The following is a 21,978-nucleotide window of genomic DNA, read 5'->3' as shown; positions in this document are numbered from 1 at the left end:
GCAGAATAATATGTTGACAGAATGGAAATGTCATTATTTGATGTTCACAAAAAAATGCTGAAACAGGTGATTTTTTATGAATAATTTTGAAAGGCAACGAAGGGTATTCATTTCATTTATGCTTTGCTGTATGTATGTGGTAATTGACTAGAGAATGAAGGGCTACTGTACAGTAAGTACAGTGCCTTGCGAAAGTATTCGGCCCCCTTGAACTTTGCGACCTTTTGCCACATTTCAGGCTTCAAACATAAAGATATAAAACTGTATTTTTTTGTGAAGAATCAACAACAAGTGGGACACAATCATGAAGTGGAACGACATTTATTGGATATTTCAAACTCTTTTAACAAATCAAAAACAGAAAAATTGTCTGTGCAAAATTATTCAGCCCCCTTAAGTTAATCATTTGTAGCGCCACCTTTTGCTGCGATTACAGCTGTAAGTCGCTTGGGGTATGTCTCTCAGTTTTGCACATCGTGATACTTTTTTCCCATTCCTCCTTGCAAAACAGCTCGAGCTCAGTGAGGTTGGATGGAGAGCATTTGTGAACAGCAGTTTTCAGTTCTTTCCACAGATTCTCGATTGGATTCAGGTCTGGACATTGACTTGGCCATTCTAACACCTGGATATGTTTATTTTTGAACCATTCCATTGTAGATTTTGCTTTATGTTTTGGATCATTGTCTTGTTGGAAGACAAATCTCCGTCCTAGTCTCAGGTCTTTTGCAGACTCCATCAGGTTTTCTTCCAGAATGGTCCTGTATTTGGCTCCATCCATCTTCCCATCAATTTGAACCATCTTCCCTGTCCCTGCTGAAGAAAAGCAGGCCCAAACCCTGATGCTGCCACCACCATGTTTGACAGTGGGGATGGTGTGTTCAGGGTGATGAGCTGTGTTGCTTTTACGCCATGGTTTCATCTGACCAGAGCACCTTCTTCCACATGTTTGGTGTGTCTCCCAGGTGGCTTGTGGCAAACTTTAAACAACACTTTTTATGGATATCTTTAAGAAATGGCTTTCTTCTTGCCACTCTTCCATAAAGGCCAGATTTGTGCAATATACGACTGATTGTTGTCCTATGGACAGAGTCTCCCACCTCAGCTGTAGATCTCTGCAGTTCATCCAGAGTGATCATGGGCCTCTTGGCTGCATCTCTGATCAGTCTTCTCCTTGTATGAGCTGAAAGTTTAGAGGGACGGCCAGGTCTTGGTAGATTTGCAGTGGTCTGATACTCCTTCCATTTCAATATTATCGCTTGCACAGTGCTCCTTGGGATGTTTAAAGCTTGGGAAATCTTTTTGTATCCAAATCCGACTTTAAACTTCTTCACAACAGTATCTCGGACCTGCCTGGTGTGTTCCTTGTTCTTCATGATGCTCTCAGCGCTTTTAACGGACCTCTGAGACTATCACAGTGCAGGTGCATTCATACGGAGACTTGATTGTATTTATCATCATTAGTCATTTAGGTCAACATTGGATCATTCAGAGATCCTCACTGAACTTCTGGAGAGAGTTTGCTGCACTGTACCATTGGTACTTTTGATAAATATACTTTTGGTACAAAATGACATTGCTTTGCCAAACTAGGAACAAACACAATTGTCCAAATGTCCTTTTTATTTGTCCGTGGTGAGAATACCTGCAGAGCTATCCATCTTAACACATTTCCTTTGAAATACCTGAGGTAATTCTCACGAATTTATCAGCTTCAATTGCAAAAATAGTTTCCAGTTCTCTGCTTCTCTCTTCCTCTATCCCCCTCCCCCTCATTTTCTTGATTTTATCCTCACTGAACAATTTGGAGAAATAAACCAAACAATTGCTGCCAAGATTGCTTGAAGCTGTGTCTTGAGTTGAGTGAGAGAGGGAGAAAAGGAAAGAGAGAGACAGAATGGTGTGTCTGAGTGGAGTTAGAGCGTTTTATTCTGCGGAAGTGTGTCGTAGTATAAAAACACGAACCTCAAACTATGTACAGTACATCTACCCCCAAGCTTGATGACACAGAGAAATGCATTTAATTTGTGGCCACTGGCTACTTCCTCTACCAGGACATTTATCTCAAGGCACTGTAAAAGAAACTCTGATCGATATCGTATAGAGCGCAGCACAAGCCCTTTGATTTGCCACTGTAATCGCCCTCAATAAGAAAATCAACATTGAGGAAAGAAAAAGAAAAGTTGAAGATCCCTTTTAAATATCGAATAATCAGGATCAAATACCATCTTATCCTGGATCTGTACCTAAGGGCCTCTCCTATGAGACTTTGGTCGAAGATTCCCCCCCCCCCCAACCCCACCCTGAGTCCTCTATCAGTTTGAATGAGGGCCCGCCAAGACTGTCTGTGCGAAAATGACTGAGCGGACTGCCAATACCGCAGATTACATCATATATCAAGGCCAGTCAGATTTCACACAAACCATCAGTAAGAGCAATGCACATTTTGGACACAGAATAAATATTGGCTGACCCATAAGCCCCAAGCCAATGTGTTACGTGTGTATACTCTTAAAGCCCTCGAGAGGGTGATGTCCAAGGTGAACAGGGATGTACCGCAATGAACTTGGACTTTGAATATTGATGAATTGGAACTGTTTCAAACATATTCATTCATACTGATATTCTCTTCACAGTATTTAACACCACTTTTGAGTCACTGTTATAAACTCACAATTCCCAGGGGAACTGATATTTGTAACCTTTGATAGCCTTCATCTCGATCAATACGGAGCCACAAGAGAGTACTGTATAATCTTTATTTGACTCATGTCTGTAGTTCCCTGGTTGGGTTCAAAAGGTGATATGGTGGTTGGTGTGCTGTACTGTACTGTGCCCTGTCTGTGACCCTATTGGGGATTGATAGTAGCCTCATAGAAGATCTCTTCATAGGAGCTGTAATCCAATGTGTACTGTGAGCCATCAGAGGACAGAGAGGCTATGTTCACATCACATTTGTGTTTGAAAAATAAAGATTGTACAGTGTGTAAGAACCCTGGTATTTGTCTGGTTATCAGAAAATCTGTGCAAGAGTTTCTGTGGTCTGGGTGTTCCCTGACAGTTGCACAGTTAAATAACTTAATTTCACCAGTCACTGTAGAATACATTTGCGAGGTGATTTTTTTGGGGGGTGGGGGGGGGGGGGTCTTGGCTGATCCACAGAGTTGTAGTCTTGGATAGGCTTTCAATTAGGGTTATCCCACCTACCATCTTTCCAGTAGTCCGTATATAGATATGGTCCTCTGGTGCTGATTTGATCTGTAGGATAACTGTGTTATAGCTCTAGATCTTCTTCCTGAGCCTTGAGGTTGGTTGTCCTCCATCATGTCAACAAACCTCCCCACCAAAGGAGTTTAGCTGTACCTAATGAACAACAGGGGGATCAGCCTGTGCCTGTAAACGGAATCATACACAACACCACACTCTCTGCCCTCTCAAACACACACTGCCTAGAGAGCTACAGCAGCCACGAGGCAGCACTTGGCGTTCTGAACTAGTTAAGACTGGCAGATCTAAAGGAAGGAATCCCTACTTCCTTTGCTGGGCTTGTTGTATGTGTGTTTGATAAATAATTTGAGTGGATCAATGCAGAGATGGCAATGTTGAAACATGCTGTCCATGGAGTATGGGGCAGTGGAGGCTCCTCAGAGGAGGAAAGGGAGGATCATCCTCCTCAGGGAATTTATAAAAAATCTAAATAGTGAAAAATGAATGAATGTAGTTCTGTCCTTGAGCTGTTCTTGTCTAATGATGTTCTGTATTATGTCATTCTGTATTATGTTTCATGTTTTGTGTGGACCCCAGGAAGAGTAGCTGCTGCTTTTGCAACAGCTAATGGGGATTCTAATAAAATACTATTTTTTTTCTTTTTTACCTTTTTAGATAAAACTATAGTGAACAGTGGTGGAAAAAGTATCCAATTGTCGTACAATTGTCGTACTTAAAGTGAAAATCACCCAGTAAAATACTACTTGAGTATAAGTATTTGGTTTAATATACTTAAATATAAAATGAAATATAATTGCTCAAATACTTTGTGCCTTGTGAGGATTAGGTGATGAGTGGCTAATCTGCCTTTGCCATCCATACTGTTAGCTAATTTTCAATTGCTGGAAAAGAAATGGGACAAACTGAAAGCACGCACAGTATGCCCTACCAACGGGACATTAAAAACTGTAATATCTTATGTTTTACCAAGTTTTGGCTGAACGATGACATTAATAACATACAGCTGGCGGGTTATACACTTTATCGTCAGGATAGAACAGCAAACTCTGGTAAGACACGGGGCGGGAGCCTATGAATATTTGTAAACAACAGCTGGTGCACGATATCTAAGGAAGTATCGAGGTTTTGCTCACCTGAGGTGATAAGCTGTAGACCACACTATCTGCCTAGAGAGTTTTCATCTGTATTTTTCATAGCTGTCTATATACCATCACAGATCGATACTGGCACTAAAACTGCACTCAATGAGATGTATTCTGCCATAAGCAAACAGGAAAACGCTCATCCAGAGACGGTGCTCCTAGTGGCCGGGGACTTTAATACAGGGAAACTTAAATCTATTTTACCTCATTTCTACCAGCATGTTAAATGTGCAACCAGAGAGAAAAAAAACTCTAGACCATGTTTACTCCACACACAGAAACGCGTACAAACCTCTCCCTCACCCTCCATTTGGCAAATCTGACCATAATTCTGTCCTCCTGATTCCTGCTTACAAGCAAAAATGAAAGCAGAAGGCACCAGTGACTCTGAAAAAAGTGGTCAGATGAAGCAGATGCTAAACTACAGGACTGTTTTGCTATCACAGACTGGAATATATTCCGGGATTCTTCCGATGGCATGGAGGAGTACACCACATCCGTCACTGGATTCATCAATAAGTGTATCGATGATGTCATCCCCACAGTGACTGTACGTACATACCCCAACCATAAGCTATGGATTATAGACAACATTCGCACTGAGCTAAAGGGTAGAGCTTCCGCTTTCAAGGAGCTGGACTCTAACCCGGAAGCTTATAAGAAATCCCGCTAGGCTCCGATGCTCGTCGGATGTGGCAGGGCTTGAAAACTATTACAGACTACAAAGGGAAGCACAGCTGATAGCTGCCCAGTGACACGAGCCTACCAGATGAGCTAAATAACTTCTACTGTATGCTCGCTTCGAGGCAAGTAACACTGAAACATGCATGAGAAAATCAGCTGTTCCAGGCGATTGTGTGATCACGCTCTCCGCAGCCGATGTGAGTAAGACCTTTAAACAGGTCAACATTCACAAGGCCGCATGGCTAGACAGATTACCAGGACGTGTACTCCGAGCATGTGCTGACCAACTGGCAAGTGTCTTCACTGACATTTTCAACCTCTCCCTGTCTGAGTCTGTAATACCAACATGTTTCAAGCAGACCACCATAGTCCCTGTGCCCAAGGTAACCTGCCTAAATGACTACCGACCCATAGCACTCATGTCTGTAGCCATGAAATTCTTTGAAAGGCTGGTCATTGGCTCACATCAACACCATTATCCCAGAAACCCTAGACCCACTCCAATTTGCATACCGCCCCAACAGATCCACAAATGATGCAATCTCTATTGCACTCCACACTGCCCTTTCACACCTGGACAAAAGGAACACCTATGTGAGATTGTTATTCATTGGCTACTGCTCAGTGCCCTCAAAGCTCATTACTAGCTAAGGACCCTGGGACTAAACACCTCCCTCTGCAACTGGATCCTGGATATCCTGACAGACCTACCCTTACCCCCCAGGTGGTAAGGGTAGATAACAATCCACCAAGCCCTTCAGGGGTGGGTGCTCAGTCCCCTCCTGTACTCCCGGTTCACTCATGACTGCACGGCCAGGCACAACTCCAACACTATCATTAAGTTTGCAGATAACACAACAGTGGTAAGCCTGATCACCGACAACGATGAGACAGCCTATAGGGAGGTCCGAGACCTGGCCATGTGGTGCAAGGATAACAACCTCTCCCTCAACGTGGTCATGACAAAGGAGATGATTGTGGACTACAGGAAAAGGAGGATCGACATGCCCCCATTCTCTCCGACGGGGCTGCAGTGGAGCAGGTTGAGAGCTTGAAGTACCATGGCATCCACATCACCAACAAACTAACATTGTCCAAGCACACCACTAGTCGTGAAGAGGGTACGACACTACCTATTCCCCCTCAGGAGACTGAAAAGATTTGGCATGGGTCCTCAGATCCTCAAAGGTTTTTACAGCTGCACCATTGAGAGCATCGTGATGGGTTGCATCACTGCCTGGTATGGCAACTGCTCAGCCTCCGCAAGTCACTACAGAGGATAGTGTGTACGGCCCAGTCCATCATTGGGCCAAGCTTCCTGTCATCCAGCACCTTTATATGAGGCGGTGTCAGAGGAAGGCCTTAAAAATTGTCAAAGACTCCAGCCGTCCTAGTCATAGACTGTTCTCTCTGCTACCACACGGCAAGTGGTACCGGAGCACCAAGTCTATGTCCAAGAGGTTTCTAAACAGCTTCTACCCCCAAGCCATAAGACTCCTGAACATCTAATCAAATGACTACCCAGACTTTTTGCATTGCATATTACCTCAATTACCTCGACACCGGTGCCCCCTGCAAATTGACTCTGGCCGATACCCCCTGTAAATAGCCCCGCTATTGTTATTTACTGCTGCTCTTTAATTATTTGTAATTCTTATCTCTTACTTTTTTGGGTATTTTCTTTAAACTGCATTGCTGGTTAAGGGCTTGTAAGTAAGCATTCCACTGTAAGGTTGAATTGAATTTGGCGCATGTGACAAATAAAATGTGATTTGATTTTTGATTTGAATATACAAAAGTAAAAGTATAAATTAATTATATTAAGCAAACCAAACAACGTAATTTTCTTGTTTTTGTTACGTACTGTGCGTTCGGAAAGTATTCAGACCCCATTACTTTTGCCACATTTTGATACTAGAGAATGCCAAGAGTGAGCAAAGCTGTCTTCAATGCAGAGGGTGGCTACTTTGAAGAATCTCAAATATAAAATATATATTAGATTTGTTTAACACTTTTTAGGTTAGTACATGGTTCCATGTGTTTTTTCGTAGTTTTAATGTCTTCACTATTATTCTACAATGTAGAAACTAGTACAACCCTAGAATGAGTAGGTGTGTCCAAACTTTTGACTGGTACTGTATGTAAATGTGATATTTCAATTTGATATGTTCTATAAATTTGCAAGCTTTTTTTTTTTTCATTATGGGGTATTGTGTGTAGATTGATGAGGGGGGAAAAACTATTGAATCCATTTTAGAATAGTGCTGTGAAGTAACAAAATGTGGGAAAAGTGTGGGAAAAGTCAAGTGCGACTGAATACTTTCTGAATGCACTGTATAGCCAGTGGCACACTGCAACAATCAGACATTATTTACAAATGAAGTGTGTGTTTAGTGAGTCTGCCAGACCAGAGTATGACCATGGATGTTCTCTTGATAATTGCATGAATTTGACCAATTCCTGTCCTGCTAAGCATTCAAAATGTAACGAGTACTTTTCGGTGTCAGGGGAAATGTATGGAGTAAAAAGTACATTATTTATTTTGGAATGTAGTGAAGTAAAACAAAAAGTTGTCAAAAATATAAATAGTAATGTAAAGTACACATACCCCAAAAACTATTAAGTAGTACTTTCAAGTATATTTACCTAAGTACTTTACAACACTAATACTAAATACATTCACATGTCACCAAAGAATTGATTAAAACACTGTTTTGCAATGGTCTACAGTAGGCTCAGAAGTTGGCTCAGAAGTTGAACAGTTTTGAACAAATGTATTTCTTCCAAAATTAAGGAGAACGCAGCTAGCTAGTTTGGTCTTCTCAAACACCCAGCTCAATCAAAGAAGGACTCTATGTTAGCTAGCTGACTATGGTTATCCAACACTGGAAGTCAGGGTAAGCTTTTAGTTTTATTTAATTTATTGCCACTGGGGCCCACCGGTGTAACTACTAAACTGCTCGCTGCTGACAGTACACTGTACTACATGATTCCAGTGGGTTTACTTACGTGTTAGTTCTAGTAGCTATGTTGACTTGACGTTAGCTAATATGGTGACAATGATGTAGGCTGTGTTGTAGCAGGTAGCGGTCATGATATGAAGGTTTTGCTTGGAAATGTTTTTTTGCCTCGTCACAGACAGCTGATGTGTTGTGCAATGAAGTCCATAAGATAGATGCAAGAAGTAATTATATATACAATGAGCTGTTTTGTCACGCCTTGGTCTTAGTATTTTGTGTTTTCTTTAATTATTTGTTCAGGCCAGGGTGTGACATGGGCTTATTGTGTTGTCGTATTGGGTTTTTTGTAGGCATTGGGATTGTGGCTGATTAGGGGTGTGTCTAGCATAGGCTTGGCTGCCTGAGGCAGTTCTCAATCAGAGTCAGGTGATTCTCGTGGTCTCTGATTGGGAACCATATTTAGGTAGCCGGGGTTTCACTGTGTATTTTGTGGGTGATTGTTCCTGTCTTTGTGTTAGTTAGCACCAGACAGGCTGTATAGGTTTTCACGTTTCGTTTGTTGTTTTTGTATTTAAGTTATTTCGTGTATCGCTATATCTTCATTAAAAGACACGAGTAACCACCACGCTGCATTTCGGTCCGACTCTCCTTCAACAGACGAACGCCGTTACATGTTTGAATGTGGCTGCTATGAATGTGAACTGTGTTTGCTTGTGTTCATGGGTGTGTGTATTCATTGTGCCAATAAATATATATATATATATATATATATCTTAAACAGAAGCAATCACAACGAATCGTTTGCAACTGTTGGTCTAATGATTATACCGTAGATCAGCTGAATGCAGGCAAGAGTGCGCAACACGGTATTGAATATGACCTGTCTGTCACCTTGATTACTCATAATTCTCTCGACTTGTGCGTAGATCAGTTTACGTTGTAAACTTTCATTCATAGGCTAGGTTGTAGCAACCTCATGATGGGTACAGGTAAAATGTTGGTATCATGTAGTAGCCTAAACCTATCCATGTTACATTGAGCTTGGTGAATGGAATATGAATGCCAGTCATGTAATCTGCTGTAATAGCGATAAAAAAAAAAATATCCTCCCTTGTCTTAAACAACACGGACAGCCACTGGTATGGGGGTTATGATAAAAATGGGTTTGGTCTTCTAAATCATGGAATAACGATGGAATGTGAATGTATTTCAATAGCACAGATGAAAACATAATGTTTTCATAGAGATCCAATGGAATGTGAATCCCGCAGCGGATACATAATTGGAACAGTTTTCACTTTGCGAAGAAAAGGTGAGGGGACACTAAAATGCATAAGAGCTGAGTTGAGCTAATTAGGGAGGGAGTGTATTGGCCATAGAATTAGGAATTAGAGTACTAACAATAATTTAATAGGATCTCTATGGTACTGGCTCTCTAAAGCTAGTTCTTAGAGAATGAGTAGACTCAAGACTCCTGGCAAATAATGATCTCCTCAAAGGTTGGGGTATGTGTGTGTGTGTGCACGAGCGTGCGCTCGTGTGAGCGTGTGCGTGTGTGTGTGCGTGTGTGATTGAAGATAAAGGAATGGAGAGGAACAGTGGGCCCAGCTCACAGGAGTGAGAAAAGCAAATTAGAGGTGCAACTGGGGGTGCCAATACACACTGGGAGGTAGCAGTAAGGCGGTAAAGAGACAGAGACAGACAGAGACTGAGCGAAGAGAAGGGCTACAGACAGAATAAGAATATTTTTCACCTGGAGCTCAGTGAGGTATCAACTACACCGCTGTTATAGCTGGCAAAATCACAGGTTGCAATGGATCGTTTAATTTGATCTGGACTCTGATAGCTAGCTAGGTTGCTAGAATGAGAATGTTCTATGTCCAATTCTGTGTAGAATGTCTATAGGAATATACAGAGTCTAATTCAATGCATTGACTTGCATCTCAGAAAAACAGCAAATCGGTAGTGGGCTGGCTACGGCTGCAGTAATACAGTCCCCCGGCTCGGCAGAGCAGCTGTGGGGAGTTTGCGGCCCACTGCCCAGAGATCCATTTCGGATCCAGTCAGGTGTTACACCAATGACACCTCTAGTTGGTCTTTAAGATAGCAATCAGTGACCTTTGATTTGGGTAGCCGAGTTGTCACGCTGTGGTGATTTGATGTATGGTGGGGCGGAGGCAGTACCTGGCGGATGGGGGGAGAAACGGGGACGGGGGACAGGGGGGATGTGACACAAGCTATTCCGCTGAGCAGCCTCTTTCCTCTTTCTCTACATAAATAAAACAGCAATACTTTTTGAGCAGGGCACAGAGTTCAGCGGCATTCACCGTCCCTTTAACAGTGAACTGTGGTTTGGGGTGAAGTGGATGTTTAATCTACCCTTAATGAACTGTCTCATTGCAACTCTTCCCCCTACATTCATAATATTCTGTTTACGCTTTGTAATAATGGCTGATAGATCTATATGAGGGTTGCAAAAGCCCCTTGGCTAGAATTTAAAGTGATATTCTCCAAAACAATGGTAAAAAGGATCATGTCAGTTTGGATTCAAGGCTACAAAGGCTCAATCCTCAAGGGCCATAGTACTGCTGACTTTTATGTCCCTCTAGCTTGATCTGTTTATGTTTCTAATTTAGACATAGGTTTCACACATTTGGTTACCCGTGTATAATACAGTGTCTTAAAGGCAAAGGATGAAAACCAACGTACACGACGGACCTAGAGGACCAGGGCCCATATTCATAACACATCCTAGAGTAGAAGTGCTGCTCTAGAATCAGGGGGGGTGTAAGGCAGGTTTCTGTCTCTAATAAAGAACTTTGTGTGGAAAAACTCATTCTAATTGGCTGGGCCTGGCTCCCCAGTGGGTGGACTTATGCCCTCCCAGACCCACCCATGGCTAAGTCCCTGCCCATTCATGTGAAATTCAAAGATTAGGGCCCAATGACTTTATTTCAATTGACTGATTTCCATCTATGAACTGTAACTCAGTAAAATATTTGAAATTGTTGCATATTACATTTATATTTTTGTTCAGTATAATTGATGTATTGACAACTCAAACATGTCAATTGGAATAACATGAATAAACGTATTAGTTTCAAATCAAATAAGCAAGAGACTAAAGCCGTGAATGGACCGTCAAATGATCATCTATCATATATTCTCCAGAGAGCTGTACAGCATTAGTTTAAAAAGGATTTAATTTGAATTGATTGATCTTAACCACTCGCAGATAAAAATGACATTGCGTCTCTTCCCCATCTTATCGTTTTCACTGGGACCCTCTTTTTATCTGTCATTGCGGGAATGAAAAACAAGAATGACTTGACAGAACAAAGACGAATGAATTCCTTCAGATTTGCACATGCAGCAAAGCCATTGCACAAGGCATGATTCCATGATTCAGCATTAGGACCACGAGTGTTGTGAACAATTACTCTGTTTGATTGCTATATTCTACTCTGCTGTCAACAGTAATACCTCTGTGGCGTGGGGCTCTCGTGATGGATCCAAGTCGTATCCTTCAACCCCTTCTGGCCAATATGCGTGCGTCTGCTTGCCCATATATTCTCATCCTCGAATGGGGAGCTGACCTGCAAATTATTTCACCAGTCCATTACAATTAATAACACGCAACGGGTCTTTCGTGCTTAGCGAGCCACTTAGCGTCACACCCGACTGACGTGACCAGAATATTCTTTTTTTTTTAAAACAATGTCTGAATGGGAGTCCGTGGCGGCGGTGGAAGAAAAAAAATCCCCATCAGAAGCTTCAGTCAGCCATGGCGACGGCTTTTACATGGAGTCTCTCGGGCCTCGAGGAGTGGTCCTACGTTTCCGACATGAACAATGTTGCCAGAGTTTGCATTATACAGAGGCACTCCAGGGGGACAGAAGTCTCACCAGGAGTCTTTTTTTTGCAGTTCCCGAATGCATCGCCGAAGAGATGTTTCAGAAAGCCTTGGTTGAAATTGACTTCATCCAGTATTTCGACCCTCGTCATGTTTGCTTGTGGTTGTAGCAAACATGAACAATTCGGATTCTGGCAGGTGTTGTTCAAGTTGGTTGAATGTAGGGGTTGTTTCCATTCGAGACGGATTCCCAGCCATTCGGAACACACTGTCTTGAAGAGATGCACTCACCAAGCCGTTTGAGTGTTTCACAAAGAATTTAGGTAGGGGTTAACAACGGCACTCTTCTCACAACATAGCCGAAGCACTAGACACTATACTAGTCTAGCATGCATTATGAGTGGCTGCCATTCTTTTCAAAGCGCCCTACTTGACAGCTTAAGTATATCTTTTTTAGTTTGTTTTAGAAAATAGGCTGCCGAGGCTGTTGAATGAATGCTCAGTAATTGTACGTGTACCTGTATGTGTGCGTATTTTAAAGAAAGAGAGAGAGTGTGCGAGTGTCTGTCCGTAAGAGTGTGTGAGTACGTGCCTGCAGTGTGTGCGTGTGTATTTATGTGTGTGTGTGTGTGTGTGTGTGTGTCTGTCTGTCCCTGTGTGTCCAGGGCTTTTGATAACACTGACCTTCATATCCCCTGGGCTAGGGCTAGCAGCCATTTATCTTTTATTCATTCGGCCATTTCTGAGGCAGCTTTTCTGTCACCAAGGCTTGTCAAAACAGAGGCCATTTCATGATGTGCAGCGCTTGGCAGCAAAATGGTGCACAGTCCCACCCTGTAGATGGGGATGCCACAGTCCTTGAGAGGCTTTGTCTTGAGACGACTGTCTGTCACTAATTGTGTTATGCCACTGTCGAGAACACCTGTCTAAAGCAACTCGAAACATTCCCTCAAACTTTCTGTCCTGCTTTAGTATTTTATTTCTGTCTGGAGGAAGCAAAGTCTACTCAGGTGTAGTTCACAACAGCCAACAGAACTGTCACCACAGAACTGTCACTAACACTTCTCTAGATATAAGAAAAATAAGTTTTACAATATGTCATACATTGGAATGACAAGTTCCAGTCATTATTTTTGCTCGTAACTCTTCTATACTGAATATTTCATGCAGTTGACTCTTTTGATGTCTGCTTTTTGGTGGTGGATTGCAAACACAAATCATCATATTTTCTCTTACTGTTGGTGTTTGATAATGAATTCGCTCACAACTTCCATCATTGCCAACCCACACAACACTACAAGTTATGAGAGTGTTAAACTTAATATTCTGCATGAACAGAGACTCATATGCTGCAGATAGGGGCGTCATGTACCCATTATTTTAGAAGGGGCACAAATGTTTGGTTGTTTTGCCTCTGTACTCCAGCACTTTGGATTTGAAATAATACAATGACTATGCGGTTAAAGTGCAGACTGTATTTTCATCCATATCGGGTGAACCGTTTAGAAATTACAGCACTTTTTGTACATTGACCCCCCCCCCCCCCCGCCCCATCTTAGGGGACCAAAAGTATTGGGACAAATTCACTTCCGTGTATTCATTTAGTAAAAAGTGAAGTATTTGGTCCCATACACACAATGACAGCGTCAAGCTAGTGACTCTACACATTTTGCGGATGCATTTTCTGTTTGTTTTGGTTGTGTTTCAGAATATTTTGTGCCCAGTTGAAACGAGTCATCCTTATTTATTTAACTAGGCAAGAACACATTTTTTTTTTTACAATGACGGCCTACCCCGGCCAAACCCTGACGACGCTGGCCCATCAAGAAGGAATCAATAGGCAACATAGCTTGATCAAATTAATTTACAAACATATCTCCTGCGGGTCCTGCCCATCAACAGCAACTAAAATCAAATCAGATGCTGGTTGTGTCACTTGACACCTCTCTCCTCATCTACTAACAATACTAGTCATGTTCCACTGCTTAGATGTTGCATGCATCAACTAATGGTTGCGTGCCACGTCATCGACTGTGTCATCGACTGAGATTGCTATAACATATGATGTGGGTAGCTGATAGGAAAAATATGGTCCAGTTAGTGTGCCCGCTCCGCAAAAGAACACTTTTTATAAATCATTTTGATCAAATGTAAAAATTTTGATAAAATTTTAAAATTAAATTATTTAACATTTCTAGGGGAACCCCTCCTCAACCTTCCGCTGAAAAGGCAGTGCGCGAAATTCTAAAATATTTTATAGAAATATATTACTTCCACATTAACAAGTCTAATACAGCAAATGAAAGACAAACATCTTGTTAATCTACCCATCGTGTCTGATTTCAAAAATGCTTTATAGCGAAAACACAACATATGATTATGTTAGGTGATAGCCAAGTTTTTAAAAAACACAGCCATTTTTTCCAGCCAAAGATAGGAGTCACAAAAAGCAGAATATATAGATAAAATCACTAACCTTTGAGGATCTTCATCAGATGACACTCATAGGACATCATCTTACACAATACATGTATGTTTTGATCGATAATGTGCATATTTATATCCAAAAATCTCAGTTTACATTGGCGCCTTACGTGCAGTAATGTTTTGCTTCCAAAACATCCGGTGATTTTGCAGAAATACTCATAATAAACACTGATTAAAGATACAACTGTTATTCACATAATTAAAGATATACTTCTCCTTAATGCAACCGCTGTGTCAGATTTCAAACAAACTTTATGGAAAAAGCATAATCTGAGAACGGCGCTCAGAACCCAAAACAGCCAGAGGAATATCCGCCATTTTGAAATCAACAGAAGTTAGAAATAACACCTTAAATATTCACCTTTGATGATCTTCATCAGAAGGCACTCCCAGGAATCCCAGTTCGACAATAAATTACTGATTTGTTCCATAAAGTCCATAACTTATGTCCAAATAGCCACTTGTTGTTAGCGTGTTCAGCCCAGTAATCCATCTTCATGAGGCTCGAACATTTCGTCTAGACAAAAACTTGAAAAGTTCCGTTACAGGTCGTAGAAACAAGCCAAACGATGTATGGAATTAATCTTTAGGATGTTTTTAACATAAAACATCAATAATGTTCCAACCGGAGAATTCCTTTGTCTTCAGAAAAGCACTGGAACGAGAGGTAACTCGTCATGAGACCAAGTCACTCTGCCAGACCACTGACTCAAGGTCTCATGAGCCCCTCCTTTATAGTAGAATCCTCATTCAAGTTTCTAAAGATGGTTGACATCTAGTGGAAGCCGTAGGAAGTGCAACTTTATCCATATCTCAATGTGTATTTGGTAGGCCAATCTTTGAAAAACTACAACCTCAGATGTCCCACTTTCTGGTTGGAATTTTTCTCAGGTTTTCGCCTGCCATATGAGTTCTGTTATACTCACAGACATCATTCAAACAGTTTTAGAAACTTCAGAGTGTTTTCTATCCAAAAGGAATAATAATATACATATATTAGCATCTGGGACAGAGTAGGAGGTCGTTCACTCTGGGCACGCTATTCACCCAAAAGTGAAAATGGTGCCCCCTATCCCAAAACAGTTTAACATCTGAAAATAAATAAAAACAGGAGAAATTTGAGATGTTAGTGTCCTTGTACCTCCTATGGGTATGACGTCTCTGGGTGTGCACATTGGCTTTATATGGGCCTCACTTTACATGATTAAGCTATTTTAACTTCTTCTCTCTTGTTGTTGTTCCTCAGATGACAACTGCAGACTGAGTGACTACCGGAGGTTGAAGACCAAAATTCTGAACCTGCATGACCAGCGATACATGGAAACTGGCAACCGTGGGGGCCACAAAGAAAACATGGCCACCAGAAAGAAGCTGGTCGACCTTCTGTTTAAGCGCTTCGACGCCGATGGTAGCGGGAGAGTAGACAGCAGCGAACTATCACAGGTGAGGAGGCCGGGACTTGGATGTCACTAAGTGTTTGAAAGAAAAAGGGAAAAACCAACTAAACATTGTGTTTACTACACACCAAGGAGTAGGGAACTATCACAGGTGAGGACACGAGGGTGGACAATAAAGCCACAGTAAATGTCTCTCCCACATGTCAGTAGCCATGCCATCACACCCTTCCCTGAAATGAAGAAAGGGTCAACAAACAGAACCATAACATTGCGTTTACTATAGCCTGCTAGGAATTTACTATAGGAGCCATCTTGATGTAATATTTTCAATATTATTCCCTTTTCAGTTGGTCTTTGCTTCAGAAAGCGAGGCGACTAAGAAATGTAATAATCCAGGTCAAAGGAGCGTTCCGCTCGTGGGTAGAATGTCGGCTTTGACTGTTACGGCCCGGAAAAAGTGTGGTTGAATATGGAGTATTGTGTGACTTTCATGACAAAGGAAGACATTTTATGCATAATGAATTTATGTTTCGCAATACCTGAGGACTGGTTTATATCCCATGCATTTAAATAATTGAATAAGTAAGCAACCACTGCTGGTTTAAATAACCTTTCAACTGCTCTCAGTTTCATATTAATATATCCAGTGGCACTCTGATTACTCCTGTCTCTATTAGACTGATGTGAGATAGAAAACAAGCTTGATTCATATTCTTATGTATTCACTCTTTTGAATCCAAAGTGCCCCATTTGATTACAGCCAACAACTCTGATATTTAACTATAAATATATATATATATTTACATAACAGCAATGCTTTCAGCTCGGGGATGGGAGCATAAATCGATGAACAGCGGGTGAAATACATAACGAAAGAGAAATTGTAATGTTGTGTTGGGCTTTATTTGACTATGCAAATATTCCCTGTTGATACATTGGTAAGTTGCTTCAAGGAGTTACCATGGGTACCAAAAGTATTACATTTACGGATGACACTAAGGGCTAGACACAAAGCTATGAGCCATCGTCTATCCAGGTGTTTTAATGTCAAAGTCTGTCCACAAATATCCACTGCGCAGATTGAGTAACGCCATGTTGGTTTTAAGTCATTCCTCACAGAAAATGCTAAGGTCCCTCTTAATCCTTGAAACATATGGCAATGGTGACACAGTATATATACAGTACAAACTGGTATTACATGCAGAATATGTAGTAGCTATTCTAAGCCCAACGTTTTTGTCTTGTCTACAAAAGTCATTCATTCTGAATATCAGACGTTGACACAATTGACCTTAAACTATGCCACATCTCAAGAAGTCCTCAAACTATGCCACATCTCAGAGGTCCTCAAAACTATGCCACATCTCAGAAGTCACTCATGGCCCAGAATTCAACCACTGAAATCCTAAATTCTTCGCCATTCTTGTTTTGCCAGGTTAAATTATACAAATTTGACGTGACCAATCATTTCAGCCCTCATTTACGAGTTTTCTATTTGTGTATTTGTTAATTGTAAATAAGAATTTGCTCTTAACCGACTTGCCTAGTTAAATAAAGGTTAAGTAAAATACATAAAATACATAAAGTTGATGGGATGTTAATTTGACACGGACTCTGGCAGCATTCCAAACACAATGTGAATCATTTAGTTCAAAGGTTAAGGCCTGGTATAGTGTGTGCGCGTTTGTGTGTGTGTGTTCAATGTGTGTGTGCATGCGTATGTGTGTGTCTTTAGATCGGAGTGGAAGAAGGGTCAGGTGGGTACACTCTATCTTCAGACACTGACCCCCTTCTCTATGTTGACGCAATCAGATAGTGTCGATTCCTCTGGTACATCAAACCCGAACATCAACTACAGAGCAAGGTAAAGATGGTTTGATTTCTACCCGGGACATAAAACATTTAAGAGATGGTGTGAGAATCATCAAAGACTGTGGTGATTCACAGCCCCCTCTAATATTACCATCTCCCTGAATCAATCCGTCCGCCATGGGGTGGTTCAGAAAAGCAGGGAATACTTTGGAATGCCCTGTTTTTTTATAACACTTTCTCTGAACCAACTGTGTCTATTATGAATGCATTCAATTGCCAATTCTTATAAATTGTCTTAAAGGATGGGTACACTTTTATGAGTGCTTATAGCAAGTGTTGTAATGTACTGTGAAGGGAGAGACGCCAATGGAAATACATTTCTGGTACTTTATCATGCACAGATGGCTTTAAGGATGTTTTTGAAATCAACATACGAGGTTGAATCATCACAAACATTTTGATAATTCTTTATAGTTTACACTTGTAGTTCAGTAAGAGTTCAGAAAGCATAGGCAAAGTTGCAACGAACAAGACATACTTTATGATGATACGTTAAGGCAGCAGTGCTGGGGAAACTACTCTGAAATCATAGTTGACCAAACTGCCAATTACTTCACACTAGAAATAGTTAAGCTAAACAAAAGCTACCCTTAATAAAAATATTGTTAAAAATTATATAGTTTTCAAGCTACCTCGGGAAAAATGATCATATCTAAATCTGAAATGTCAGACGACAACTTGCAAAAACGGTTTCAAGTGAGAATTAGGCAGGTCTAAAGCTGAGAAATAAAATAAATTATTGCCTATTTCGCCATTATTTTCTTCTCTTTTTGCCCCAAAAAGTAGTGTAGTTTCAATAGTTAGTTATACCGTTATATGGCAAAAAGTAACTAACTACAGACAACACTACCAAGATTTGAATTGTGTTCAACTTCCACCAAGCTACTGCAAAACACAGTCGTTCACTACTTCCCAACACTGTCATATTTTGTCAAGCTTCATGACAGCTGATCTAGAATGATGGATGAGTGAAAGTCAGCCTGACGGTGAGATACTGTAGATCCAACTTGTCATATTTCAAACCATATATAAAACATAACAAGAGAGTCTTTGCAGCATGAAAAGGGGTTTCCTCGGGATAATACTATTTACTTCCAGAAATAAGAGATCTATAGACTATCTAGGACAAGATAAGACTTAAAGAGTAACTTTAATGTAAAAAACTTTTTTTTCATCGAAAAACAGATGTTTTAGGCTTAGTTATAGTGAAACACGTCAATGCTGGTCATCATTGTGATAGTTTGTTGCAAAAGTAATATATTTTGGTCTGTTAGTAGTAAATCTAGCTCTTATTGACACTAGCGGTTCGACTGTACCATTGAAATCATGTTGTGGAGGCCTCTTGAGAAAGGATTGACGCAGGAGATAAGAAGCAGGTACAGGAAGGGAAGGTTTAATAACTGACGGACATCGAACAGGAACACGTAACAACAATTAATGCGGACACAGGGAACACCACCGAGGAACAGACAGATATACAGCGGTAATCAACCACGTGAAGGAGACCAGGTGAGTCCAATGAGCGCTGTTGCGTGTAATGATGGTGACAGGTGCGTGTAAAGACTGGTAGCCTGGCGCCCTCGAGCACCAGGGAGCGGGAGCTGGAGCAGGCGTGACATCTTGAGAAGGTGCCTCTACGTCAGGGATCATCTAGATTTATCCGCAGGCCGATCTTTCCTTGAACGGATGGTCAGGGGGCGTTGAACATAATTACAAATAATTTGTAATTAGAATTAGAAATAATTTGTAGAATGCAAATGGACCGGACCGCAAGAAGCCCAAACAGATATAATGACTAACACATAATAATTTCACGTCATCTCAAGGGAGGGGTTCAGTATGAAATACACTCTCTTCTAGATGTGCTGGGTGGTACCACCTCAAGGCTAACTATAAAATTAGGTGACAGCGCACCTTATTTGGCAATGGTCTTGGTAAGTGGAATGTGCCATTATATTTTGCATGATGCTTCCTTGACTAGACTACTGACGTTCCACAAAATTCCAAATTCTATGTTTTTGCTTGCCGTTTCATACGAATGTATGTGCTTTTACGAATACGAAGAAAATAAACATGTAGGCTATGTGGATTCACATTTATATCAGTAGCTACATCCATCACGACAAGAAATAAATTACAATGGTGGTCATGTCAAATTGTAGTATGTTTTTCTTCTTCCAAACGCTATGATTGATTGGTGGCTTAGTCTGTTATGGCAGTTGGTTTACAGTTCAATGGTTGTGAGTTTAAATCCCACATTGGGCAGAAATAATTTATTTACAATGTTCATCCCATGCCCACACACTTCTAATTGTGAAAAGTGAAAGCATACCTGCTGTGAGAGGGATCCCTCTGGTAGTAATTGTAGGTTTTTATGCAGTACCTAAGACCGATCTGTGAGTTTCTTTGACAATTGAGAATATAGCTACTACGTAAATACTGCCATTTCGGGTTGGACTGAATTGAGCACCTAATCTTCATATTCAAGGTGATGACTGCATTTTTCTTCCCAACACAATAAATGTGAGTCCACATTTCAAAGATGTATTTTGCATCCAATGGGGGATTTGAACTTCCACTGCAAGTGGATTTAGTAAGAAAAGGTTGGGATCAAGTACAACTATGTTTACCCACCCCAGAATTAATATTAATAGCAATTCCCCCAACCCACAACTTCTCACCTGAATGCATTTTTTGTTGTTGAAGGGATTGGACAAAGAATGAAATTGGGCTTGAGAGTTAAGCTTTTAATGTAAAATTGAGTTGAGGTTAGAAACATCATTTTCAAGTTTGTCGTCATTGTTCTGTCTGCAGAGATGATCAAATCTGGGCTGGTTTTTAGGATGGCACCTGTTCTCCACTAAACCATGTATTGTACACACAATTTACACATCAGTGGGTCTTCTCCAGTGTAATTGAATGCACATTCACCTACAGTGTCACACAAAGAAATGCATTCAGGTCTTACTGACATTGGAAAGCAACACTGGAGAGGTTGTGATATCTCTCTATTTCAATTATCTTATTACTGAGGAATCCATGTCTTCTTTGACGTGCTATATTTAGAGAGAGAACTGATTTTGTTTCATTGCATGCTCTATGCTGTAACATTAGAAATCCCAGATCCTCGAGTGGTTCCCAGTTTCGGCAACCCCCCCCCCCCCCCCCCCCCAAAAAGGAGACAGCGGGGGAAAAAAGTACAAGAAAAAATAAAATCCCAGACCCAGAAAAATCCAGGCCTAGACTTAGGTTTAACTGTAAGTTATATACGGGCCCACTTAAAAGGCAAGGTCTAAATGCATTTTTCTGTTGCAGGTCATCAAGCAGGAAGGTCTGTCCAAGGATGTCTCTGAGTGCACCCTGTTTGACCTTCTCAAATACAACGACATCAATGACGACGAGCACCTGACAAAGGACGAGTTCTATACAGCTTTCGGTGAGTGACAGGACCAGTCCAGAGTGGATTGTCCACTCTTTTTATTTTCTACACATTACCGTCAACTTTTTCCTGCTTGCATTTTCTTTGGCAAGGAAATTCAAAGAACCATACATTCCACAGGTTGTGTTGACTTGACCAATAGACATGACATGCTTTCAAGCACATATTGCTAAAAGCCTTATAACAAATCTATGCCTTTATGCAACAGCAAAGTGGATAAAACTGTTAGCCATGTTTACTCTACACTATTCTATACATTCCTATACAATAGTTACCATGGGTTGGTTGCAGGTAGGCAATTCTTTCTTAATTTTTTATCTCGGGCAATACAATTCCCAATTGAGATAGAGAGAGCCGGGGGCTACTGCTGTGTCTACGTTTACCCGCCATCCCCCATGCCAATAGGATGTTAATAATAACTCAAGCAAGTGACCATCATTATGCCGGTAGCTCTAAACAGAACATATAAGGCTTTTCTATGGTCCTTATTATTTATTAGCACAAGGTTCTGAAACCTGGATCAACTTATTATCCTTGTGGGAACTATAAAAGTAAATGGAGTGTAATTTAGTTTCAATTAGAGTTGACATTGATGATATCTCGTTGAATGGCAAGACACTTGTCCTCATCTGTAGAACTCTCCATCTGGGAGATTTAAATCTCATCATAGACTACTTAATGGTGCCAGATGAGATGGCTGCCATTTACGGGCTCCTAACCAAATGTGCTATTTTATTTGTTTTTTCGCATTGTTTGAACTCATTTTGTTGCTGCTACTGTCTCTTGTGACCGAACAGAGCTTCTGAACATCAGAACAGCGATTACTCAACTTGAACTGGACAAAGATTTTTTCTTTAATGAGTCCGACGTAAAGGATATACTGTTTGACGAGACAAGGCCCAAATCCCTGTCATCCTCA

At 41.0% G+C, this 21,978-nt stretch overlaps 1 protein-coding gene across 2 annotated transcripts in view; it reads left to right on the top strand.

The window, feature by feature from the left end:
• The window catches only part of LOC109905288 (follistatin-related protein 5-like), a 166,261-nt gene that overhangs the window by 80,973 nt on the left and 63,310 nt on the right, over nucleotides 1-21,978 (top strand). For both annotated transcript variants that reach the window (XM_020502574.2, XM_031790249.1), the window contains exons 5-6: nucleotides 15,598-15,794; nucleotides 20,936-21,056. In XM_020502574.2, coding sequence (XP_020358163.1) covers nucleotides 15,598-15,794; nucleotides 20,936-21,056 — 318 coding nt within the window. The remainder of the gene's footprint in view (nucleotides 1-15,597; nucleotides 15,795-20,935; nucleotides 21,057-21,978) is intronic.

The sequence above is a fragment of the Oncorhynchus kisutch genome, linkage group LG15, assembly GCF_002021735.2.
Source record: "Oncorhynchus kisutch isolate 150728-3 linkage group LG15, Okis_V2, whole genome shotgun sequence".
NCBI lineage: Eukaryota > Metazoa > Chordata > Actinopteri > Salmoniformes > Salmonidae > Oncorhynchus > Oncorhynchus kisutch.
This window is presented reverse-complemented; position numbering and strand designations above follow the sequence as displayed.